The 26,065-nt window shown below is 39.5% G+C and overlaps 1 protein-coding gene across 3 annotated transcripts in view; it reads right to left on the bottom strand.

Annotated features, from left to right (window-relative positions):
* Positions 1-26,065, bottom strand: part of SETD2 (SET domain containing 2, histone lysine methyltransferase) — a 111,717-nt gene that overhangs the window by 23,166 nt on the left and 62,486 nt on the right. Inside the window, exons 13-16 of one of the 3 annotated variants that reach the window (XR_010747243.1) lie at positions 23,701-23,983; positions 22,417-22,516; positions 5,751-5,799; positions 620-657 (exon numbers count right to left, since the gene is read on the bottom strand). Coding sequence is in view for 1 of the 3 variants with exons in the window: in XM_066351806.1 (XP_066207903.1) it covers positions 477-657; positions 5,751-5,799 (230 nt within the window). In the remaining 2 variants the exon portion in view is untranslated. Of the gene's footprint in view, positions 1-476; positions 658-5,750; positions 5,800-22,416; positions 22,517-23,700; positions 23,984-26,065 lie in introns of those variants that run through there. The other 2 variants (XR_010747242.1, XM_066351806.1) reach the window with 2 other exon arrangements.

Here is a 26,065-nt window from a genome sequence, read left to right as displayed (position 1 = left end):
GCTGAGAGACAGACTCCTGCATGCACCCGATCCAGGATACACCCAGCATGACCACCAGGGGGCGATGCTCTGCCCATCTGGGGCCACTGCTCCATTGCTTGGCAACCAAGCTATTTCAGTGCCTGAGGCAGGGCCATGGAGCCATCCTCAGCACCTGGGGCCAATTTGCTCCAACCAGCCACAGCTGCAGGAGAGGAAGAGAGAAAGAAAGGGAGAGAAAAGGAGGGAGGGGTGGAGAAGCAGAGGGTCGCTTCTCTTGTGTTCCCTGACTGGATATTGAACCCAGGACTTCCCCACACCAGGCCGACACTCTATCACCAAGCCAACAGGCCAGAGTTATTGCTCAAGTTTTATACTCACTCATCAAAAGAATACACTTATTGAGAAAGCCCTTGGTGTCCAAAATCAGAAGTGTGTGACTCAAGTACCTTCTGACTCTTTTCTCTCAGAAAAGAGAACTCACACAAGCCACTTACCTGTCATCTGGCCTTTTTGTTCCTCGCTCATATGCAGAAGGTGGTGAGAGGGATCCCCGTCGTTTCCTTTTTTCTTTACTTTGAGTTTGCTTGTCTGGGTCTCTCTCTCTGGACCTGTTAGGAGTCTTTGGGGCAGCTGTTTGATCTCTGAAGCCAACAGCATCCCTTCCTCGTTCAGTTACTAAAGGAAAAAGGATTTTCTTTTAAATTTACTTGGTAGACTTTTCTCCATCATGATAGTGCATCAACTACAATAAAATGTCTATCCAAAAAATGTATTTATAGACTCCTCCCCTCATATCCCAATCCTGAATCTGAATGAGACACGGGTCTTTTGTGTGAGTGCACTGTACTTCTTAAAAGCCTCTTCCGTGAATGCCCTTTTCTACCTTTCCCCACCGAAGTGTCAGTCAAGGCCTTCAACATCTTTAATAAGTTTTGTGGAACACAGCATGCAAGATATGCCCATTACCTTTACCAAGGCAGTCTGCTTGTCAGTTCAAAATGTAAAAGGCTTCTACTGTCCTGTAACTCTGCATATTTATAATTTGTAGAAGAGAAGCCTGGCATGCTAAGCATAAAAACCACAATAGGAAATGTCTCTTTAATTAAAAAAAGGATTAGATAACTTTATTTTTTAAGCAAGACACAGAGAGAGAGACAGACAGACAGGAAGATAGATGAGAAACATCAACTCTTAGTTGTGACACTTTAGTTGTTCATTGATTGCTTCTCATATGTGCCTTGACCAGGGGTCTCCCAGCCGAGCTAGTGACCCCTTACTCAAGCCAGTGACCTTGGGCTCAAGCCAGTGACCATGGGGTCATGTCTATGATCACACACTCACGCCAGCAATTTCACGCTCAAGTTGGTAAGCCTGTGCTCAATCTCAATCAAGCTGAAGACCTCGGAGTTTCAAACCTGGGTCCTCAGTGTTCCAGGTTGATGCTCTATCCACTGTACCACCACCTGGTCAGGCCAGACAACTTTTTATGAACTATAACTGCAAAAGGAAAATATTTCAAACACAGGTGATAATAGGTGGTAACTCAGGAATTATCAAAGCCAGAGTTACATCTTCAAAAACAAGAATGTTGCCTGACCAGGCAGTGGTGCAGTGGATAGAGCGTCAGACTGGGATGCGAAGGACCCAGGTTCAAGACCCCGAGGTCGCCAGCTTGAGCGTGGGCTCATCTGGTTTAAGCAAAAGCTCACCAGCTTGGACCCAAGATTGCTGGCTCGAGCAAGGGGTTACTCGGTCTGCTGAAGGCCCGCGGTCAAGGCACATATGAGAAAGCAATCAATGAACAACTAAGGTGCCCCAATGAAAAACTGATGATTGATGCTTCTCATCTCCCTCTGTTCCTGTCTGTCTGTCCCTATGTATCCCTCTCTCTGACTCTCTGTCTCTGTAAAAACAAGAACAACAAAAAAAACCAAAAAAACAAGAATGTCAGCTTCCTATAGAAAGATGTTACTACCACACACAGTCTCTTTACCTACATGGTTCTTCAACCAATTCCATTCTCACTACTTCCAAAAGGGGCCCTAAGTATTACTGTTCACTGATAATGCCTCCTAATTTCTCATCTCCCTGAGAAGTCTAAATCCTACCACTGAACACTTCAATATAAACTGACTGGTATTATATGCTGTTGCTTTGTGTATGTTAGTACTACTAACATTCATTAGTACTACTAATGAATCAGACTGCTCTCTTCTTGAAGGCAAAATTTCTTTTCTTTTTTTAGCGTGCTTGCGAGAGAGAGGGACAGACAGGGAGAGAGATGAGAAGCATCACTTCTTTGTTGCAGCACCTTAGTTGTTGATTACTTTCTCATATGTGCCTTGACTAGGGGGCTCCAGCTGAGCCAGTGACCCCTTGGGCTCAAGCCAGCGACCATGGGGTCATGTCTATGATCCCATGCTCAAGCTAGATGAGCCTGCACTCAAACCAGTAACTTTGGGGTTTCCAAATTGGGTCCCCTACATCCCAGGCCAATGCTCTCTATCCACTGGTGAGGCCAGGACAGAATTTCTAATAAAATCTCTCTCACAGTACAAAGCAGATTCTCAATAAACCTTAAAATAATAAAACAATAAAAGAACTGGTTGTTCTTTTTCTCACCTCTGAAAAACGTGCTATCAGTTGTTCTTTCCCTAGCAGTAGGTTTGCACATGGCATTCTTGCAGTTTTCCTTTTAGTTGGCCAGAAACTCTACTTATTGGCAAAACAGTTACTAATCTGCAGCCATGTGTATGCATTTTTTGGTGAAAAGGTAACAGATCTCATCGATATCATATACTGGTAGAAAATGTACAAATAGAACAACTGTTCCAGTTCACAGCTATCAGCATGACATCCCTTCTCTGAAGTACTATTATTTAGTTTCATCTGTATCTATTCCTAACTACCGTATTCCCACCTTTGAACCCAGGATCCTTGGCTTGGTGTTCATTTCCTTAAAATGTAGCTATTTCTTTACTGCACTCCTAAATGAAAAAGGAATCACACCAAGAGTTCATATTCTGACTGTGTCTTATAGTATGTGAGTCAGAAAAGTCATTCCATTTATTCAAGTTGATTTTCTTATATTATAAAATGAGAGTAAAGCTAGATTACATATTTCCCCAAGTATATTACAATTCTTATAAATTTTTAAAGTTCTAAAAAGCTTTTTAACTGCTTGACATTGAGAGGTAACAAAGCCAGGCTTGAGTTATAAGAATTTCTTTTTTTTTTTTTTTTTTTACTGATATTTAGAGAGAGAAAGGGAAAGAGCAGAGGAGAGACAGGAACACCTGTTCCTGTATGTGCCCTGAACAGGGATCGAACTGGCAACCTCTGCACTTCAGGATGATGCTCTATCAACTGAGCTATCCGGCCAGAGCAGCACTTCCGTAACTGAAAAACCTGAGACTAAGATTGGGGAGGGAAGCCCATATGTGAAGGAGAGACTAAAGTTGGTTCACAAAAGCCTAATTCCTGAAAAAACTATAACTGTCCTTTCTAGACTACGCCATGCACCATCCTCCAGAGGGCCACATCAGACTAGATATTTGCAAAATACTGAGGAGAACCCTCATAGATATTTAAGCTTTGACTCTCTTGCTAATAATTTCAACTCAGCAGGCACTTTGAGAAGCTAGCCTTTGATCAATTTTATAGTGATGCCACTGTTTTTATCAAGCAGTACTGTCCAACTCTGTCTTTTTTTTCTTATTTATTCATTTTAGAGAGGAGAGAGAGAAAGGAGAAAGGAGCAGGAAGCATCAACTCCCACATGTGCCTTGACCAGGCAAATCCAGGGTTTCGAATCGGTGACCTCATCCTTCCAGGTCAACGCTCTAACCACTGTGCAACCACAGGTCAAGCCAGCCTTGTTTCTTATGGGAAGGATTCTTTGCAGCTTTAAATAGGATATCTGCTAACGAAGAGATTAAACCAGTAGAATTTAAAATATCCAAAAGATACAACAATGATGCAAAGGACTCCTCACAGGTCTTTAACTATGAAGATTATTTAACCAATTTAAGATGATAAAAAGCTCTTCAAGCCAAAAAAAAAAAAAAAAAAAAAGGCCAAAAACATGAAATACCAGCTCCTTCACTCTACTCATACCAGGTCAGTGCTGGAGGAGCTAAAGAGACCAGGGTAATTGATCCCCATTGCTTTCATCTCTAACAGAGTATGTTGGAAACCCAGAAACCAGACCACCATGGCCTGTTATTTGTTCTGTAATAATGATTCTTTTTTGTGTGTGTGTGACAGAGACAGAGAGAAGAGAGACAGAGAGAGGGACAGACAGGTACAGACAGACAGGAAGGGAGAGAGATGAAAAGCATCAATTCTTTGTTGCAGCATCTTAGTTGTTCGTTGATTGTTTTCTTTTTTTTTTTTTAATTAATTATTTATTTATTTATTTATTTATTTTTTACAGAGGCAGAGATAGACAGGGACAGACAGACAGGAACGGAGAGAGATGAGAAGCATCAATCATCAGTTTCTCGTTGCGCGTTGCAACTTCTTAGTTGTTCATTGATTGCTTTCTCACATGTGCCTTGACCGTGGGCCTTCAGCAGACTGAGTAACCCCTTGCTGGAGTCAGCGACCTTGGGTCCAAGCTGGTGAGCTCTTTGCTCAAGCCAGATGAGCCCGTGCTCAAGCTGGCGACCTCGGGGTCTCGAACCTGGGTCCTTCCGCATCCCAGTCCGACGCTCTATCCACTGCGCCACCACCTGGTCAGGCTCGTTGATTGTTTTCTTATAAACCTTGACCAGAAGGTTATAGCAGAGTGACTCCTTGCTCAATCCAGTGACCTTGGCTTAAGCCAACCACCTTGGGCTTCAAGCCAGCAACCATCAGGTCATGTTTATGATCCCACGCTCAAGCTGGTGAGCCCACACTCCAGCCAAATGAGCCTGCGCTCAAGCCTGGGTCCTCTGCATCCCAATCTAATGCTCTATCCATGGCACCACCCACTAGTCAGGTTGATTCTTTTTTTTTTTTTTAAGTTTTTATTTATTGATTTTAGAGAGAGAGAGAAGTGGGGGAAGAGCTAGAAGCATCAACTCATAGTAGTTGCTTCTCCTATGTGCCTTAACCGGGCAAGCCCAGGGTTCCGAACCAGTGACCTCAGCATTCCAGGTTGATGCCCCATCCACTGCACCACCACAGGTCAGGCTCAGGCTGATTCTTAACCTTTTGAGGAGTCACAGACTGAGAATCTAATAAAAGTTCTCAATTTTCCCAATAAAGAATGAATATACACAACGAATTTTGTATAGAAACATCTACAAGACAAGACACAGATCTCTAAGTGCAGGTTGAAGAATGTCTGCTCTGGGATGAGCACTGGTCAGGAGGAGCCTCAGTACATGCCTCACAGTGGGCCTAGGAAGAGCCCAGCTCTGTTCGCATGGTGGCCCCAGCAGGCCCACACGCATCCTGTTCCTACAACCAGAATCTATAAAGAGAACTTTAAAAAAAAAAAAGAATGTCTGCTCTACAGGAACAAATGAATAGAAGAACTACTAAAGGCCATGACTTCAAGGAAATCAAGGGTAGCATAAAGAGACATCTCCTTTGGCTAAATTTCACCTTAAAAAAGCATAAAAATACAAGTTTCCAAACCTTTACACCAAATATTTCATTTACCTAATTACATATTGTCTGGTTTCAAACAGAAGATAGCTCAAGTCTTATCAGCTACCTCTGCATGTTTCCAAAAGAATATTTGTAAAGCTACATACACAGTATCTCTGAATACCTACCTGTATTCTCCTTTTCAGTTTGACTTTTCTTTGGAATTCGATACACCTCCTGCAAAAAATAAACCAAAAGAAGACTTATTAGTGTGGAGTGGAAGTGGTGATTGCTTTGAAGCTGAGTGATTTCACATGGCAACAAAGAAATGGGAAGGAACGGGTCGATATTTACTTATTTTCCAAAATTTGACTTATATTTGGCTTTCTTTTTTTTAACAGAGAAAGAGAGTGAGTCAGAGAGAGGGATAGATAGGGACCTGGGTCCAAGCTGGTGAGCTTTGCTCAAACCAGATGAGCCTGCACTCAAGCTGGCAAGCTCGGGGTCTCGAACCTGGGTTCTCTGCATCGCAGTCCAACGCTCTATCCACTGTGCCACTGCCTGGTCAGGCTATATTTGACTTTAAGAATATTTCCCAGTTCTGCCTGACCTGCAGTGATGCAGTGGATCAAGTGTCAACCTAGAACGCTGAGGTCATCGGTTCAAAACCCTGGGCTTGCCCGGTCAAGACCCGTATGAGAAGCAACTACTACAATGAGTTGATGCTTCCTGCTCCTCTCCCCGACCCCAAACTTAAGGAAAAGTAATACAGCCATTCATCAGCACCTACCCACACTATAGGAAAAAAATAGGTATCCTGGCAAACCTAGGCACTCTGAAAGATAACATGTTTATTCATGAAGGGTGATTAGAACAGACATATCAAGGAATGTCTCTGTCAACTAAGAATTACACAATTTTAACCTAACTACTTAGTTTCTTTTTCATAAGGTCTTGGCATTATAAGTATTCATTACAAACATTTATAGTAATTTATTACACAGACCTCAAGTTAGGACCCATTCTGTGGTAGCTATTAAGTACCAGGGGAAATGCTTCCCAAAGATACATTCTTAATTCCAAAAGTCTAGAGCAACTGCTAAGTAGAAAATGTATTCTGATATTCACAAAATGGATGAGTAGTGGCCAAGAGCAATTGACTATTAGTGAGCACCTAGCATCAGGAAGAACAAGTTCTATCAATATACACCTAAACACAGTGTTATTAACTTGATCCTCCTCTACATATAGTCAAAATTGCATATAAAATTTAAACTGGAAAATCAGATTATCTACTTTGAATCCCTAAAAATACAACTAAATTTTTCCAAATCCCACATACTGAAAACTAAGAAGGAAGCAGTCATGCCAAGATTATTGTAATATTTCTTAAGATCATTCTGTTTTGTGAACCGGTAGCAATAGTGTTAGCCTACAGGATATGGAAGTCTGTTTGGAATCCCTGTAGGCTACTGAATACCCTGCAGAAAATATTTACCTGAGTTGGCTTCATTTGCATTAACCCTTTATGTAAAATCACTTTGTTAAAAATTCTACTCAAGAGACGGCATATTATGAGAGAACACTGAGTCAGGGGACCTGAGTTCTGGGACTAACCCCGCCCTCAGGCCTAGAAGAATCTGGTTCCCCAGTCCAATTAAAATTCTTTATACATTACCCTATTTTATTTCTTTGATGTCTAAGGGCTGTTCCCAACTAACAAACACACTCATATATACTCAAGCAATAATTCTTCAGGGGCCAAGATTATCTTACGCTTTGCTATATCTCTAGATAGCACCAAGACCAGTGCTGGGCACAAAACACTTGCTCAATTCTGTACTTGTTGAATGAACCAACAAGTGAAATTCTACTTCTAATTTGTAGAAATCAACCACACTTTGCTAAATAAACTCAAACTATTACATATCTCATACTTTTTATTACTAAACTTATACTATCATTCTCTTTCACCCCTGGTAAGAACACTATTTACAGGCCTCACATATAATCACAAACAATACATATTTCCAGGGTTGGATGAATAAGTGTGCCTCTGCAACATTTTAAACTCTTCATTTCTTAGTACAATCTACTCCTGGCCAATCACTCCTCTTTAGTCAAAAGCTTGAAAATCAGTCTTCAGGTATGGTTTGAGAAACACTGAGTCATCGATAGGCTCATGTGAGACCAATGCACCCAACATTCCTTTTATAAAAGTGTTTAAGTGTAGATGGAAATGCTATTTGTGGAAATACAGTTTGCTCATTTTTATAACAACTATTTGAGCAACAACTATGTGGTAACAGCAGATATTAAGGGCCTCTTATGTTTTGGACACTGGAGATGCATAGTACCTGTCAACAAGTGTTCAGAGCCTTATAATAATAATCATGGCTGACACTTCTTATTGTGTGTCATATTCCTTCACTTCATTCTCATATACTTTACCGCTAAGAGGGTATTTTTGCTATATCTATAATATATACAAAATAGGCTCAGAGAAATTAACTATCACAAGGTTATATAGTGATAAAATGAGTTACATATTAGGCCTAGAATCCAAGCCTAGATCTGCATTTGTCCAAAGCACAGTATCTTTTTTTTTTTTAAGTGAGAAGCGGGAAGGCAGAGAGAGAGACTCCCACATGCACCCCAACTGGGATCCACCCAGCAAACCCCCTACTGGGAGATGCTCTGCCCATTTGGGTCCATTGCTCCATTACTTGGCAACCAAGCTACTATTTTAGCACCTGACGCGAGGCCATGGAGCTATCCTCAGCAACTGAGGCTAACTTGCTCCAACTGAGCCATGGCTGCATAAAAGGAATAGAGAGAAGGGGAGGGGGAGGGGTGGAGAAGGAGATGGTCACTCTCCTGTGTTCCCTGACCGGGAATTGAACCCAGGACGTCTATATGCTGGGCTGATGCTCTACCACTAAGCCACTGGCCAGGGCCAAAGGCACAAACTCTTAACCACTATTACTATTATTACCTCATAAGCACTCAGGAAAAAGAGAAAGTATACATACACTATCTTATAATAGGCATATATGAAATGGTAAGTGAAATATAACAGAGGGATACTAAAACTGGTTTGGGTCTTAGGAGAGAGGACTGGGAAAAGCATCCTGAAGGAAACAGACATTTGACTTGTCTTGAAGGATGACTAAGAGTTGTACATAGAGGTTGAAAATACAAACATGGAAAACTGAACATGTGTTTATTCCAAGTCTATACTTGAAGTCCTAAAAAATGACAGTGAGAGAATAAAAACAGTATAAACTCATCTATAATAACTTTTCTTTCTAAGCATATTAGTTATGCAGTACTAAAATCTGTTGCATATTTAAATATTTTATTATATTCCACTCATTGTCTTTCATGTTATTTTTTGATGATTCACGCATTCACACAAAAATAATATATCCATGAAATAAGATGCTCTTAAAAAAAAAAGACACCAAGAATAGTAATAAACTCTTGGTAAGTAAAACTGTAATAGAAAAAAGGGGTTAGGCCCTGGCCGGTTGGCTCAGCGGTAGAGTGTCGGCCTGGCATGCAGGAGTCCCGGGTTCGATTCCCGGCCAGGGCACACAGGAGAGGCGCCCATCTGCTTCTCCACCCCTCCCCCTCTCCTTCCTCTCTGTCTCCCTCTCTTCCCCTCCCACAGCCAAGGCTCCATTGGAGCAAAAGATGGCCCGGGCACTGGGGATGGCTCCTTGGCCTCTGCCCCAGGCACTAGAGTGGCTCTGATCATGACAGAGTGACGCCCTGGATGGGCAGAGCATCGCCCCCTGATGGGCGTGCCGGGTGGATCCCGGTCGGGCGCATGCGGGAGTCTGTCTGACTGCCTCCCCGTTTCCAGCTTCTGAAAAATACAAAAAAAAAAAAAAAAAAAATTACCAAAAAAAAAAAAAAAAAAAAAAAAAAGGAAAAAGGAGTTAGCCTTGGCCGGGTGGCTTGGTTGGTTAAAGTATCATCCTGAAATGCAGAAGTTGCTGGTTCGGTCCCCAGTCAGGGCACAAACAGGAACAGATTGATGTTACTGTCCTTCTTTCTCTCTCTCTCCTCCTCCCCTTCCTGGCTCACAAAAATCAATAAATAAAACTTGTTTTAAAAAGGAAAAAAAAAAAAAGGTTGAGTATCTCCCAGATAGAATAAACACATCAAGAAGAAAAATAGGAAATTAAAAAATAAATTAGAGGCCCTGGCCGGTTGGCTAAGTGGTAGAGCGTCGGCCTGGCGTGCAGAAGTCCCGGGTTCGATTCCCAGCCAGGGCACACAGGAGAGGCGCCCATCTGCTTCTCCACCCCTCCCCCTCTCCTTCCTCTCTCTCTCTTCCCCTCCCACAGCCGAGGCTCCACTGGAGCAAAAGATGGCCCGGGCTCTGGGGATGGCTCCTTGGCCTCTGCCCCAGGCGCTAGAGTGGCTCTGGTCAAAACGGGCGACGCCCGGGAGGGGCAGAGCATTGCCCCCTGGTGGGCGTACCGGGTGGATCCTGGTCAGGTGCATGCGGGAGTCTGTCTGACTGTCTCTCCCCATTTTTAGCTTCAGAAAAATACAATAAATAAATAAATAAAAAATTAGAGAATATGTGCTAGAAGTATATATGTAGTGACAGGTATGCAAAGCAAGGAGAGTGAAATTGTCAAAAAAATAATACAAGAACATTTGTTAGAACTGAAAGACATGAGCCACCAGATGGAGAGGTCTCAAGTACCTACCACAATAAAGAAACTGAAATGGCATCAGACTTCAACAGCAATACTATAAGCTAGATAATTATGAAATGATATCTTGAACATTTTAAAAGAAAATTTAGCCTGACCTGTGGTGGCAAAGTGGACAAAGTGTCAACCTAGAATGCTGAGGTCGTCAGTTTGAGACCCCAGGCTTGCCCTGTCAAAGCACATACAAGAAGCAACTACTACAAGTTGATGCTTCCTGCTCCCCCTTCTCTAAAATCAGTAAATAAAATCTTTAAAATAAGAAGAAAATTTATTACCGAATGATATCATAGGATCCAAACAAGCAGGAATAGAATAAAGACATTTTCAGATTCACAAGGTCTCGTAATTTTATCTACCAGAAGAGAATTCTAAAGAGAATACTATGGGGGTTCTAAGATTCAAAGATTCTAAATTCTAAATTGTCTCAAACATCTCATAAATTGTCAGTGTGCATTGTAACATATTAGATACTTAAAAAAGACCTTACAATTCCTGAGAGAGTGATGGAAAAGCTTTGGAAAGTTAATGTAAATAAATTATCCAGCATTTAGAGTAAAATGCAGGCATGTAGTAATACATAAAGGTATATAAACTCAACAACTACACATTCAATATAGCTTTTTACATTTGGAGACAGGTGAAAATAGGAAAATTATTTTGGGGACCGCTAAGGCAGAAATCACCCTGAGCATAAGTGAATTCTACCAAGATCAATGGGTCTATAATCTTCATACAACATCAGAGTGGTTAACTATTTCATGGACTATCAGAAAATTTCTCATGGACTGGCGGTTGAAAAACAGTGACATAGATAATGTATTGAATCTCTAACCTTTATGCAAATAACCAGGAAGTAGTGGTTATTTAAAGTAACACCTGCAGCTCTGGTCAGATAGCTCTATTGGTTAGAGCATCGTCCCACAGTGCAGAGGTTGCCAGTTCAATCCCTGGTCAGGGCACATACAGGAACAGATTGATGTTCCTGTCTCTCTCTTGCTGTCTCCCTTCATCTATTAAAAATCAATTAAATATTAAAAAATTAAAATATAATAAAGTAATACTTGCAAAAAAATCTTAAGATGTCATCCAAAACTATTACAATTGTGAAAAAAGTTGTCTTCCAACAATACTGGCCCTAACTGAAAAGTCTAGTTATCTGGAAAAACATTTTTGAGCTATAATTAGCAAATTATTATTTTTTATATTAGGAAAGGAACAGACATTCTAAATATGAAAAAAATAATAAAGCTGTTAATAGAAATGTGCATCTGAAAATGAAGAACTAGCCTGTAAGAGAAAAGATTATGAGCTTGATTCTGAAGGGCAAGTGGAAGAGAGAGACAACAGAAAGCTGAAAATATAGACATAAAGTTCAGGAAACAGGCAAAGACAAGAGATCCACATTAGGAAAATCTCTAAAAGCAATAATTTACATTGTGTACTATAGGAGATTACCAAGAGAGAAAGTACATAGAGAAAAATAGGCTAATTTGAAAAAAAAATTAAAAGGTGAAAAGTCTTTACACTTGATTCATACAGTATATTTTCTATTTCTTAATAAACACTTGTCAGCATTCCCACTTCTGGGAAGATAGCCAAAGGAAATGAAAACAGGATATCAAAGAGATACTTGTATTCTCAACTTCTTTCCAACATTTATTCACAATAGCCAACACATGGGACCAACCTAAGTGTCCGTCAATAGATGAATGGACAAAGAAGATGTGATATATATATATAATGAAATATTATTTAATCATAAGAAAGGACATCTTGCTATTTTTGACAACATGGATGAACCTTGAGAATATATGCTAAGTGAAATAAATTAGACAAATACTGTATGATATCTACATATTATATGCAAGCTATATAAGCCAAACTTACAGAAATAGAGTAATAGGCAAGGTGATAGTCAAAGAATACAAACTTCAAGTTATAAGATGAGTAAGCTTTTGGAATCTAATACAGTATAGTGAATACAGTCAATACTGTATTATATAATTAAAAGCAGCCAAGAGTGTAGATCTTAAATGTTCTCGCCACAAAGAAGAAATGGTTATTATATGACATGACAGAGGTGTTAACACTACGGTGGAAATCAGTTTGTAATATATATAAATGTATCAAATCAGCACACTGAACACCTTAAACTTATGCAATGTTATATGTCAATTACATCAAAATAAAGCTAGGAAAAAATGTAGATACTAATACAAACAAAAACAAGTTTTAGTTCAAGAAATGTTATACAGCTATGATTTGGATGTTCTTTTCTTTATTGTATATGGATCATCATTCCTTAAAGCAGTTAGATTATGTTTAAAATTACAGTAAATAGATTCTCAGTAAATAGAATCTTCTATGAAAACAAAAATGTTCACTTTTAATTAGTTTTCTTATAATACCCATCTCTGGTTAAAAAACAGAAAACACTTGGACAAGTTACCTCTAGGTCTTTAAGGAGGCCTATAATGGAATGCTTTCTTCCAACAGTCTCAAAGAGTAGTCATTAGAAGTTTGTTGGCATAGCATTGCAGCTAACTTTTAACATGTCCCAAAGGAATTGCTGGAAATAGTTTGTAAAAACAGAATCAAAACAATATTATGGTGGCGCAGTGGATAGAGCATTAGACTGGGACGCGGTGGACCAAGGTTTGAAACCCCGAGGTCGCCAGCTTGAGCGCGAGCTCATCTGGTTTGAGCAAAAAGGTCACCAGCTTGGACCCAAGGTCGCTGGCTCGAGCAAGGGGTTACTGAGTCTGCTGAGGGCCCGCGGTCAAGGCACATATGAGAAACAATCAATGAACAACTAAGGTGCCACAATGAAGAACTGATGCTTCTCATCTCTCTCCCTTCCTGTCAGTCTGTTCCTATCTGTCCTTCTCACAAAAAAAAAAAAAAAAAAAGTAAGGAATGAGGCCCTGGTCAGTTGGCTCAGTGGTAGATTGTCAGTCCAGTGTGTGGATATCCCGGGTTCAATTCTTGTTCAGGGCACACAGGAGAAGCGACCATCTGCTTCTCTACCCTTCCTCCTTCTCTCTCTCTCTCTCTCTCTCTCTCTCTCTCTCTCTCCCCCCTCACCTCCCACAGCCATGGCTTGATTGGCTAGAGTAAGTTGGCCTCAGGTGCTGAGGATGGCTCCACGGTCTCCACCTCAGGTGCTAAAAAATGCCTCTGGCTGCAAGGGTGCAACGGCCCTAGATGGCGCATGTGAGAGTCTGTCTCTCTTCCTCCTCTACTCTCACTAAAAAAAAAAAAAAAAAAAAAAAAAAAAAATGAGTAAGGAATGTAAATTTGTAACTTCCACATTGGGCACCCATGGGCACCCACCTTAGAATCCTGATTACAAGTGCCATTTTAATAACTGGTTCACCAAACTCAGCAAAAAATTAGGTATCAGTTCTGCCGAACCTGTGCAAAGCAGCTGAATCCCACCACTGATCTGTATAATGATCATTTCAATTGGTACATAAGTTATTTGAAAAAACACAACATATCTTAATGATAAAAACACTCGGCAACCTAGTAAGGGCATCTATGAAAAACCCACAATTAACATAATTAATGATGAAAGACTGAAAGATTTCTCCCTAGACTCAGAACAAGACAGCTGTCTGCTCTCACTCTCTCTATTCAACACTGTATTGGAAGTTCTAGCCAGGGCAATAAGGCAAGAAAGAGATAGGAAGGGCATCCAAGTTGGAAAGAAAAAGTAAAACTCTCTTCACTAATGAAATGATCATGTGTGCAAAAGATCCTAAAGAACCAACAAAAAATACCTATTAAATAAATGACCTCACCAAAATTGCAGGATTTAAGATCAACATACTAAAATAATTTCTATAAACCAGACTGAACAAGCCAAAAATGAAATCAAGAAAATAATTATATTACATTAGCATCAAAAATTAAATATTTGGGAATAAAATTTTTTTTTTTTCCGAGAGAGAGACGGGAAGGGAGAGAGAATTAAAGTATCAACTCGTAGTTGCATCACTTAGTTGTGCATTGATTGCTTCTTGAATGTGCCTTGACCAAGGATTGGACCTCTGGCTCAAGTCGAGCCAGTGTCACCTTGCTTAAGCCAACAATCTTTGCACTCAAGCTGGTGACCTTTGGGATTGTGTGGACGATAACCTGCTCAAACCAGGGACCCAGCTCTTAAGCTTGAAGAGTCCATGTTCAAGCGAATCCAGTGTTCCACAGGTTGATGCTTTATCTACTTTGCCACCAACGGTCAGGCAGGAATAAACATTTTAACCAAGGAAGGGCAAGGCTAGTACAATGATATTACAAAGTGTTGGTTGCAAGAAATTAAAGAAGACTTAAATAAATGCAAAAATTTACAGTTATGGATTGGAAAACTTAAGGTTAGAATAGTAATACTATTCCAACATGACCCACAGATTCAGTGTAATCCCTATCAAGATTCTGACATTTTTGCAGAAATGGAAAAGATGAAAAGAGTTATGGGGTAGATAAGGATAATGACAACACAACAAAGCGAATGTGTTTAACACCACTGAACTGTATATTTTAAAATGGTTAAGATGGTAAATCTTATGTATATTTTACCACAACAAAAAGAGGTGCAAGACAAAAACAAGATAGAAGATACCACCTTCACACTTACCAGGATGGCTATTATTTAAAATAAATAAATAAATAATAAGTGTTGGTAAGGAGGTAGAGAAACTGGAAACTTCAAATATTGGTGGTGGGAATGTAAACTGGTACAGCTACCACGGAAAAGAGTCTGGTAGTTCCTCAAAAAGTTAAAACAGAGTTATTACCATGACCCCAAAATTCCACACCTATAGCCAAGAGAAATGAAAACAGGTTTTCAAACAAAAACTAGCACATGAGTATTCATAGTAACATTATTGCTAAAAGTCGAAAGAGTAGAAACACAAATGTCCATCAACTGATAAGTGGATAACAAAACGGTATACTCATACAACAGAGTATTAGGTAGTTATAGAATGGAATTAAGTATTAATACATGCTACCACATGGATACACCCTGAAAACACTATGCTGAGAAAAATAAAGCCAGACACAAAAAGCCACATATTGTATGATTCCATTTATCCTCATTATTCAGATTGTATATCAACAAATTCACGAACTCAACTAAAATTTATTTACAATCCCAAAATCAATATGTGAGACAAACTTCATTAACTATTCCCAAAAAAGATGAGCCAACTGTTGATGTTTTTTGTGGTTTTTCCAAAAATGACTGACATGATCCAACACAAGAAACTGGTTATACTGGCTGGCTCTAGGAAACAGGACATGGAGCATGGGTAGAAACAAAATATTTCACTGTATGCCTTTTCAATTTTCTCATTAAAATAAAAAGGAAAAAAGAAAACATGCCTCTAAAGAAGCTCTAGACACAGTATCAAAAGACTTCTGTGCGTTGTGACCAATTTCACGGTAAAGACCACCCCCTGGAGGCTGTGAGGTTGCAGTCAAAGGCCTAAGGAATTGGGGCACTCCCAAGGCAACTTCTAATGCTGTTTTTCAGCAACTATCATACCTTTCTTTTTTAAATCTTTTTGTTGTTGTCTTTTCTTTTTTTCCAGCAAGTGTTATACCTTAAACGTCCTCCTAGTTCAGTGCCATACAGTTTAAACTTGTCCTCCCCAACTTCCTTCTCTAGGCTTAACTCACCTTGACTCTAATTCAAAGACTCTACCTTAGCAATGCTGTTTTATTCAATATACATCTAAAATGTGGTAGGCTTACACTAGCTGAAGCACAAGGTGAATGAACAACTGACATAAATCCCTGCTATCAAGGTCTCTCAAGCCCAGTAGTAAATATGTGTGCAGACTAATAAAAGTGCTTTTATGCTGATAAGTAATCACTGAAGAATATCAAGGTCATGATCTCATCAAGGTCACAATGATTAAATGTTGCTCCAATTTCACATTTATTTTCTAGGCAAACTAATTTCAAAACTAAGAATTTAACTTCAAATTTAACTATCTCCTCTATAATCTTTCTAATCATAACTTAGCCCTGGCCGGTTGGCTCAGCGGTAGAGCGTCGGCCTAGCGTGCGGAGGACCCGGGTTCGATTCCCGGCCAGGGCACACAGGAGAAGCGCCCATTTGCTTCTCCACCCCTCCGCCGCGCTTTCCTCTCTGTCTCTCTCTTCCCCTCCCGCTGCCAAGGCTCCATTGGAGCAAAGATGGCCCGGGCGCTGGGCATGGCTCTGTGGCCTCTGCCTCAGGCGCTAGAGTGGCTCTGGTTGCAACATGGCGACGCCCAGGATGGGCAGAGCACCGCCCCCTGGTGGGCAGAGCGTCGCCCCTGGTGGGCGTGCCGGGTGGATCCCGGTCGGGCGCATGCGGGAGTCTGTCTGACTATCTCTCCCTGTTTCCAGCTTCAGAAAAATGAAAAAAAAAAAAAAAAAAAATCACCAAGCCCTCCCAGTAACTTCACTGAAGTCACATATTCATTGACAACCCAACAGCGCATGCACAGTTAAGACTAGGAGCCCTCTTGCTGTCCAAATCATCTTTTTGAGCCACAGTTCATTTTTTTCCCAACTCATATTTACGCACATCTCTGTTTGAGAAGCTGTTCGTATTTATGGACCTCTTCTTGTCTCAAAAAAGTTTTGCATGCTTTCATGGGATTCTGAAAATCTCCCAAAGTTCAATCATGGATCACACTAAGGAAAAAGAGGTACTTGAACAAAACATTAAAATGAGTTTTGTGATTTCAAAATGAATCTGGATTGTAGTTTTTAAATCAAAAGCAGATTAAGATAAATCTGAAAAGTATTTACCATAACTTCATGAATTATCTAGCAAGGATATAGAATCACTATTTGCTGGATCAGAAAAAGGATTGGAAAGAATATAGGATTTAAGTCACAAGACTTGCCCTGGCTGGGTAACTCAGTTGGTTAGAGTGTCATCCTACTACACCAAGGTTGTGGGTTCAATTCCTGTTGGGCACATACAAGAATCAACCAATGAATGCATACATAACTGAAACAACAAATCGATGTTTCTCTTTCTCTCTCTCTTCCCCCTCTCTAAAATACATACATACATACATAAAAAGCTAAGTTGCAAACTCAGAGCATGTTTGTTTTCATTTACAGCTGATAAAACATGACCACCGTGCTCAAGTGACCAAGACAGAAGCAATGTCTGCCTTCACACAATGTACAATTATGAAATATTATCTGCTATGACTAGTAAATATGTTATAAGAGCATATAGAAAGGGCAGAATACTATGTGTTGGTAAATAGGAATGGTTTTCGTAGGAAAGTAGAAAAACCATCTAAACAAAAGAAAAGTGTTTTCAGAAATGAGTAAATACGTGTGCTTACAAGTGTGTATGAACATTAGTAGCACAGGCCCACTGGTGGGCCAGAATGACTTGAAGTGAGACTACGTGAAACACATGAGGAACAGACTATACCATAACACATAAACCTTGTTAAGAAAAATGAACTTAGCCCTGGCCGGTTGGCTCAGTGGTAGAGCGTCGGCCTGGCGTGCAGAAGTCCTGGGTTCGATTCCCGGCCAGGGCACACAGGAGAAGCGCCCATCTGCTTCTCCACCCCTCCCCCTCTCCTTCCTCTCTGTCTCTCTCTTCCCTCCCGCAGCCGAGGCTCCATTGGAGCAAAGATGGCCCGGGCGCTGGGGATGGCTCCTTGGCCTCTGCCCCAGGCGCTAGAGTGGCTCTGGTCATGGCAGAGCGACGCCCCGGAAGGGCAGAGCATCGCCCCCTGGTGGGCAGAGCATCGCCCCTGGTGGGCGTGCTGGGTGGATCCCGGTCAGGCGCATGCGGGAGTCTGTCTGACTGTCTCTCCCCGTTTCCAGCTTCAGAAAAATACAAAAAAAAAAAAAAAGAAAAATGAACTTAACATTGGTACTCAAAGATATATGCACCCCCATGTTCATCATACCATTATTCACAGTGGCCAAGCCATGAAAACAACCAGTGTCCCTCAACAGAGGATTAGCTAAAGAAGATATGGAATATATACATAATGGAATACTACTCGGCCATAAGAAATGATGACAGAGCATTTACAACAACATGAATGGACCTTGAGAACAGTATACTAAGTGAAATAAGTAAATCAGAAAAAGCTAAGAACTGTATGATTTCACACATAGGCGGGATCTAAATAAAAATGAGACTCATGAACACAGATAAAAGTGAAGTGGTTACCAATGGGAAGGGAGTAAGAGGGAAAAATATACAGTGATGGAAAATGATTTGACTTTGGGTGATGGGCAAGCAACACAATCAACAGTTCAAATGCTACAGAGATGTTTACCTGAAACCTATATACTCATATTGATCAATGTCACTCCACTAAATTTAATTTTCTAAATATAAAAAATGAACTTAACCTTAATAGTATAATGAGAAACCATTTAAAAGTTTTAAATAGTACACCAACAGGAATACATTTTATTTTCCAAAAGGTCACTCTGGCTACTACATGTAGCACAGAGTGTTACAGACCCAGTCATTCACTATTATTAAGAGTTAACATTATCATAACCATAACTATGAAGACACCACAATAAAAGTAACTATTATTACAAAGATTAAGAAATGGTCCTTGCCTTTGAAGAGCTCATGGTCCAGTGAGGAGAAACAAGAACCTAAGCAAGTAATTTTAGTAATCTGGTAAGATTACTACCACTGTATAAAAATACAGAAAAGGATAGAGCACTACAAAGGATGAACTGCAACTGTAACTCTGAATAAAGGAAGATAAACAAAGAAAAGAAAGGATATTCTAAGCAAAGAGAAAAACATATAAAGGAAATGGAAAGGTAAATACATATATAACCCCTTGTGACCCCTTATCAAGCCAGTGACCTTGGAATCATGGTGATGATCCTGCACTCAAGCTGGCGACCTTGGGGTTTCAAACTGGGGACCTCAGCATCCCAGGTCAACGCTCTATCCACTGTGCACCACTGGTCAGACCACGCTGTACTGGCCTGTGGTGGTGCAGTGACTAGAGCTCTGATCTGGAATGCTGAGATCACCAGTTCGAAACCCTGGGCTTGCCCTGTCAAGGCACACACAACAAGCAACCAGTGAATAGCTAGAGTGAAGCAACTACTCCTTGTTCTCCAACCCTCCTCCTTCTGTAAAATCAATGTCTTTTAAAAAAATCTTAAAAAAAAAAAGATATGACTGTAGCATAATAGAGGATATTATAAAGGGAGAAAGAGTGGGAGCAAGAAGTATAACTAGGAGGCTGTTAAAATAGTCTAAGCAAAAAATGGCAAGAGCTTGAATTAAAAATGGCAAAAAGAGAGGATATGACTTATTTCACATGTAGGACAAAAGAAATCTTAGGTGCCCCAAGAAATACCACTTTTTAAGCAGAATAGGAAAAATCAGTGAGAGCCATAGAAGGAAACTCAAGCCTGACTAGTGGTGGTGCAGTGGATAGAGCATCGACCTGGGACACTGTGGCCTCTGGTTCAAAACCCTGAGGTTGCCAGCTTGAGCGTGAGGTTGCTGGCTTGAGCACAGAATTAGCGACATGATCCCAAGGTTGTAGGCTTGAGCCCAAAAATCACTGGCTTGAGACTCCCCCTATCATCCCTTCTTCAAGGCACATATGAGAAGCAACCAATGAACAATTAAAGCAAACAACTATGAGTTGATGCTTTTCATCTCTCTCCCTCTCTTTCTCTTAAAAAAACCCAAAAAACCTAAAATACAAAACTCAAATAGTTCAGAAGAGGATGTGGTATCAGATTAAAAGCAAGAGAAATGACAGAAATTAAGTACTTCATGTGTACACATATTCATTCACACACATACAGAAATATACATATATATATTTTAGTTTGCTGATAGCTTCTACAAGTAATGCCCCAGTAGCAGTGACATTATCTACCTTGATATTTTTAACATTATTTCTCATCACAAGGAACCAGAGCTTCTTAGAGATTGGCTGATTCCATGGGCTGGGTAAGGGAAAATAAAATACAAGATGAGCCTGAAACAGCATGTTATGCTAGGTTAAAACACACACACACACACAAAAAGAAGAGACATGTCAAAATCACATAGAAGAGATCTTACAGGATCTCTCAATGCCCAAATAAGGGACATTTAAGCACTGAATAAATAATAAAACTAATGAATCGTAATTCAATGAATAAAAACAGAACCTATGAGTCTAAACTGATATAAATTAATGAATAAAGAACTAAATGGGGACCTGGCCGGTTTGTTCAGTGGATAGAGGATCAGCCCTGGTGCCAAGGATAATTCGGTTGGTCCTAGAGCATCAGCCTCATGTGCTAAAAATAGTTCAATTGAGGATCAACCCAAGACGGGGTTGCTGGATGGTCTGTCTCACTATCTCTCCTCGTCTCACTTTAAAAAAAAAAAAGAACTAAATGAGAGAGCAGGGAAAGCTCTTGCTTATAATAGAATGCCAACCAAAAAACACAGCAGTAAAAGGAATGGTGGATTAGAAAATCACCACCTGGCAACCATCATACATAGTTATGTGATTCTATGCCATACACAGTTAGGCAAATTCACTGGATGCTGAAACTAATGGATAAATCCGATTATTTTTCTCTTTTTATATATATATAAAGTGAGAGCCGGGGAGGCAGAGACAGACTCCTGCATGCGCCCCCACTGGGTCCACCCGGCACGCCACTACCGGCAATGGTATGCCCATCTGGGGCCACAGCTACATTGCTCAGCAACTGAGCTATTTTCTTTTAGCACCTGAGGCTGAGGCTATGGAGCCATCCTTAACGCCCAAGGCCAACATTTTGCTTGAACCATTTGAGCCATGCTGTCGGAGGGGGAGAGAGAGAGAGAGACAGGGATGGAGAAGGGGAGGGGAGAAGCAGACGGTTGCTTTTCCTGTGTGCCCTGACCCTGAATCGAACTCAGGACTTCCACATGCCAGGTCAATGCTCTACCGCTGAGCAAACTGGCCAGGGCCAAATCTGATCTTTTAAAAAAGAGTATTTACTTATTTACAATCATGCTCCTATGCGATACATTTTACTTAGATAGGGAAAAACAGTAACTTTACATTGGAGAAACCAGGCGGACACCACCATAACCAAGTGATCAATGTTGATGATGCCAATAGTGGAACAAATCAACATCACATGAAGAACACTACTGTCATAATCTGGACTAAAACTGTATAACCTGAACCCAAACAAAAGAAAACCTGACAAGCCAAAATTGAGAAATATTCTAAGAAGTTCAAAGGTATTAAAAATGTGAGGTTTATAAAAGACAAAGACTGAGGAATTATTCCAGATTAAAAGATATTAAAGTAATATAATTCAATGTAAGTTTTGATACCAGGTTAGATTCTGGAACAGAAAAAATGATTTTTTTTTTTTTTTTGCTATAAAGAATATTATATGCAAAACTGGCAAAATCTGAATAAGGTCTGTTGATTAAATAATAGTATTATATCACTGTACTTACTGTAATCTGTTGATTTTGATTTGTCTCCTGAAGTCATGTACAAGAATGCTGTCATTTTAATGAAATACACACTGAAATATCTAGGGGCAGTAAGCATCTTATTTATAACTTACTCTTTAAAAGTTAAAAAATTTTAAGAGAAGAATGATATGGCAAATTTGGTAAAATATTAAATTGGGCAATCTGAGTGAAAGGCTTAAACTTTTTTAAGCTGCTTTTTCTACATTTGTCACTAAAATGTGTATTACATGCAGAATACATAATAGTATGCTTACAGCTTTCCTAATGATATAGGTCTAAAATTACATCAGAATAAACATTTAAGAAGAAAAATTTGTATCTTTTTCATTATGGTTATATATAAAACTAGATTATACCAATTTATCTATATTCAAAAATTGTCATTTCCAACTAAGTTGATCATGGTCCTGAGGAGAGAAAAATATTCCTTAAAGGTCTCTTCTAGCCCAGTAATTCCATAATGTATATATTCTCCCACTTCTCATATAGTCTTATATCCAAATAAAGTAACTTTCCCTAAATAGAGTTAAAACATTTTTTTTTAAGTTATTTGATGGGCTATAAAAACGTGATCATTATGTCTTTAGGGAAATAAAATTATGACCTCACCCAAAGAATAAATTGTCAAAATGACTTCATTCAATATCAAATGTTTAGAGCAGCCAAATTCTGTAATTCCTTGTTTAGGTCAGGTGTTGGCAAATTTATTCTGTAAAGGACAACACAGTAAATATTTTAGGCTTTGTTTGTCATACAGTCTCTGAAGCAACTCCTCGACACTACCACTGCAGTATAAAAGCAGCCATAGATAATATGTAAATAGACAAATCTGGCTGTGTTAAAAAAAAAAAAGATGTTTATTTACAAAAACAGGCAGTGGAGCACATTTGGCCAATCCATGATTTAGACAAAAGTATTTATCCAATAATCAAAAAGAGACTACTAATAAGTTTAAGGCCACATTTGTCTTTTACCAATGACAAAAATAATTTCAATGTACCAGTACCACCTAATATAGTGTTCTTGGGGAGCAATTCTAAATTTTAAAGAAATGGATAAATAATATTGATCTTTTTATGGATACAGAAAAATCTCTACTAAGGATTTTGAAATTTATTACAGAAATCCAGGGCACATAATTTCATTTTGAAATGTTGCATTGCAGACTTCAGATACAGTACTGGTTATAGATAGAAATTTTAAGCAGTGACTCAAAACATTTCAGTTGAATAACTCTATTTTATTTCTGTAGAGAGCTTAATGCTTAACTTTCTAGAAAAATAATGTGTTTGTTGAATTAAAAATAATGTCTGGAAATAAAGACAAAAGATAAAAATAAGAATGGTCATTAAGAAGAGTCCAACTTATCACATGCACAGAATGTTGTTCCTAAATCATCTATTTATCTATTTGGGCCTAACTGTAACTACCCAGCATTCATTATAAGAAGATGCACATCCTATAACCTAAGTGTTTACAAGACAGGCTCTGGAATCATTAGCCATCTAGGTTGTTTAATTGCAACTGAAACTGCCAAATTCGTGGGAACCTTACCTCTTTATCTCATGATCCAAATGAATGAAGATTTTCCAGTCAAGGTTATAATTAAGCAACATTTATAACCAGCTGTCTTGCCCTGTGAAGTCTAGGGTATATTTTCAGCATGAGGGGTGATGTACAACAATTCTTTTTGCAAAGGAAATATATGCACATGTCCCTGCTGAAAATGTAGCCCAGTAAATTTGTTCGTGAAAGTGAAGACATGCTCATGTGTAGCAATGTGCTAGGTGATGCTTCTTGTTGAAGTCTACTTTAGAATCAAAGTATGTAAGCCTTGGGGAACCAAGGCAAGGCAGTGATCCTGTGTATAGAGGGATAGAAAAAGTAGCTCACTTAATCCTTTCTCGCCAGGAGTCGGGATTTTCCCGGAACGACATCCATTGTCGGCAATGGACGCACCAAAATAACGCCGGCGCCAGTGAGTTAACCACCTCTGTCCTCTTTTCACCTATTTTATTTTTCATGCATCATCCAACTTCCCAACCATCTTCCTGTTTCTTCACAGAATGCACGCTAGGTTCTTGTTTTTCTTCAGCACGAAGTTGAAAATGGAGTTGAGAAAAGGAGACACATGGTCAGCTGGTGATGTTAACAAGCTCCTTGCTGCCCTGAGAAGCTAGATGGAAATGGTTCAAGTTACAAGAGGGATCATCATCAGATCTGGGAGGACAAAGAGTAATTCATGAATCTTCATTCCCTTCCCTCCCGCCCTCTTTCATTTATTGATGATCCCTATAGTCTGCCTTCACAACAAAATCAAGATTAAGGAATCTGAAGCAATCTCTTTCAGTTCTTTGCTCCCTCCAGTGTGCAGAAAGGCCAAGTGGAACACATGTCCAGCAATGTTAAAAGTGGCCCCAGAAGGTCAGGGAAGCTTCTTAGATCAATGATTTTTAGTACATCTTGGAATTACACCAGCAACTAACACAGTACTTGGCAACAGTTGCTTAATAAAAATTGGTTGAATAAGAAATTTTCTTTTCTGCCAGTGTCTACTTGAACACATAGGTGGAAGTCAGACAGAAGTAGTTAACTCTTTCAATGCCGGGATAAGTGTAAATATACTGTATAGTAACCACATCAAGTCAATGTGTTTCTCTAAAGTGTTCAAATTATGGGTTCCTGACTTCAGAGTTCTTATTGGATGCTAGCTAAAGTGTTTTTAGGACAAGAATAATCACAGTTTTGAAATTAGAACCATTGTAAATGTCACTAGAACAATAGATGAATTAAGAACCCCAGAACCAATGTGTAACAAAACATCGCAGTTCAGTCAAGCAAAAACATTTTTCAGTAATGCAATTCTAGATGGGTATTGACTCCAGAGCAAACTAAAAGTTTGAAGAAAGAGGATTTTATTTAATGGTTTCCTTAATGCTAAGAACCGGGATAAACCCAAAGTATAAAGAGTAAGAAGGATGTATTTTAAGTATGATAAAATTTTAAACCTTAAATCAAGAGGACCATCATGCTACACGGTACTGTACAACTGCTTTGATCTTTCAGATAGGAGTGGCTAAGATAACAAGCAGGGGAAGAAATAATTTTGTAGGACTCAAAAATGTATGTCTAGCACGTGAGTTTGAATTACCAATAATATCTAATTGGGTTAAGGAAATCCCAGAGAATAGTTCATACCATTACAATTACAGTAAGAAACTACCATACAGAAAAACAAAAATATTTACTTTCTCCAGATTTTAAGAAGAGACAGGGTTTTAAGGAATTATGACAATTAAGTCTTTTTCTTTTTTCAATTATACCAACCAAAGACTTCTCAGACAAAGGTGAACTAGACAAAGGTCTAGAACTCCCTCCATCTCTATAAAACTGTGTCTATAAGGCCTTTCCTATGTATGCCTGTGTCCTTATCTACATTTCCACCTTTCTTAGGAGCCAGCCATAATGCAAGCTCTGCAAGTCTCCAAACCCAAGAGAGACTTCTTTCAGGGAAGAATAAAGTAGACCTTAAATAAAGGTCCACCCAAATGACTATTCCAGCATCTCTTTCAATTAATTACAATTCCAGTTCCTGTATTCACATGTTATGTCATAACCAGATTCACTACAAATCCTTCCTTTTAGATTTATAAAACGTCAGATTTCCAAGGCAGAGTCTGGCTGAACTGTACGTGATAAAAGAGTAGCATGAGTAAGAGCTCAAATGGGTAAATGAGCTGAAACCACACCGTACTTAAAGAAGGGTCTCAACAAAGCAAACTGCGAATGCCAAAAATAAGTCCAGTACACAATCAACTACTCATTTTGCTCAGTGTAAGGCCAGTTCCATATGGGTCAAATCACAGTCTTAATTGGATACAGGGAGGATTCAGGTATCCATCTTGCTGCAAATAAATCTGTACTGCTGGTTTATCTGGTTGCTTCACCTCTGGCAGAAGAAAGGAGGAACAGAAAAATAGAAGCTAGAAATTTAACCTGTTCTCACAGGATCCCCAAGACCTGGATCCCAGATCTAGATCACTTACAATAGAAATGTACCATATTTCTCCTAGATTCATCCTGTTACTTCTGTGTTTATCCAAGAGCAAAACTGGATTTTCTGCAAAAGTAAACCCTGCACATCTTGCTACATTCTTTAACAGGAGATTATGTACGTGTTAGGTGTAAGGGTTCCACATCTCTCTATTTTTCCTCTATATAGCATCTTTTATCCAAAGAAACAGGCATTTAAAGGCAG

This window comes from Saccopteryx leptura, chromosome 10 (genome assembly GCF_036850995.1).
Source record: "Saccopteryx leptura isolate mSacLep1 chromosome 10, mSacLep1_pri_phased_curated, whole genome shotgun sequence".
NCBI classification, from domain to species: Eukaryota; Metazoa; Chordata; class Mammalia; order Chiroptera; family Emballonuridae; genus Saccopteryx; species Saccopteryx leptura.
This window is presented reverse-complemented; position numbering and strand designations above follow the sequence as displayed.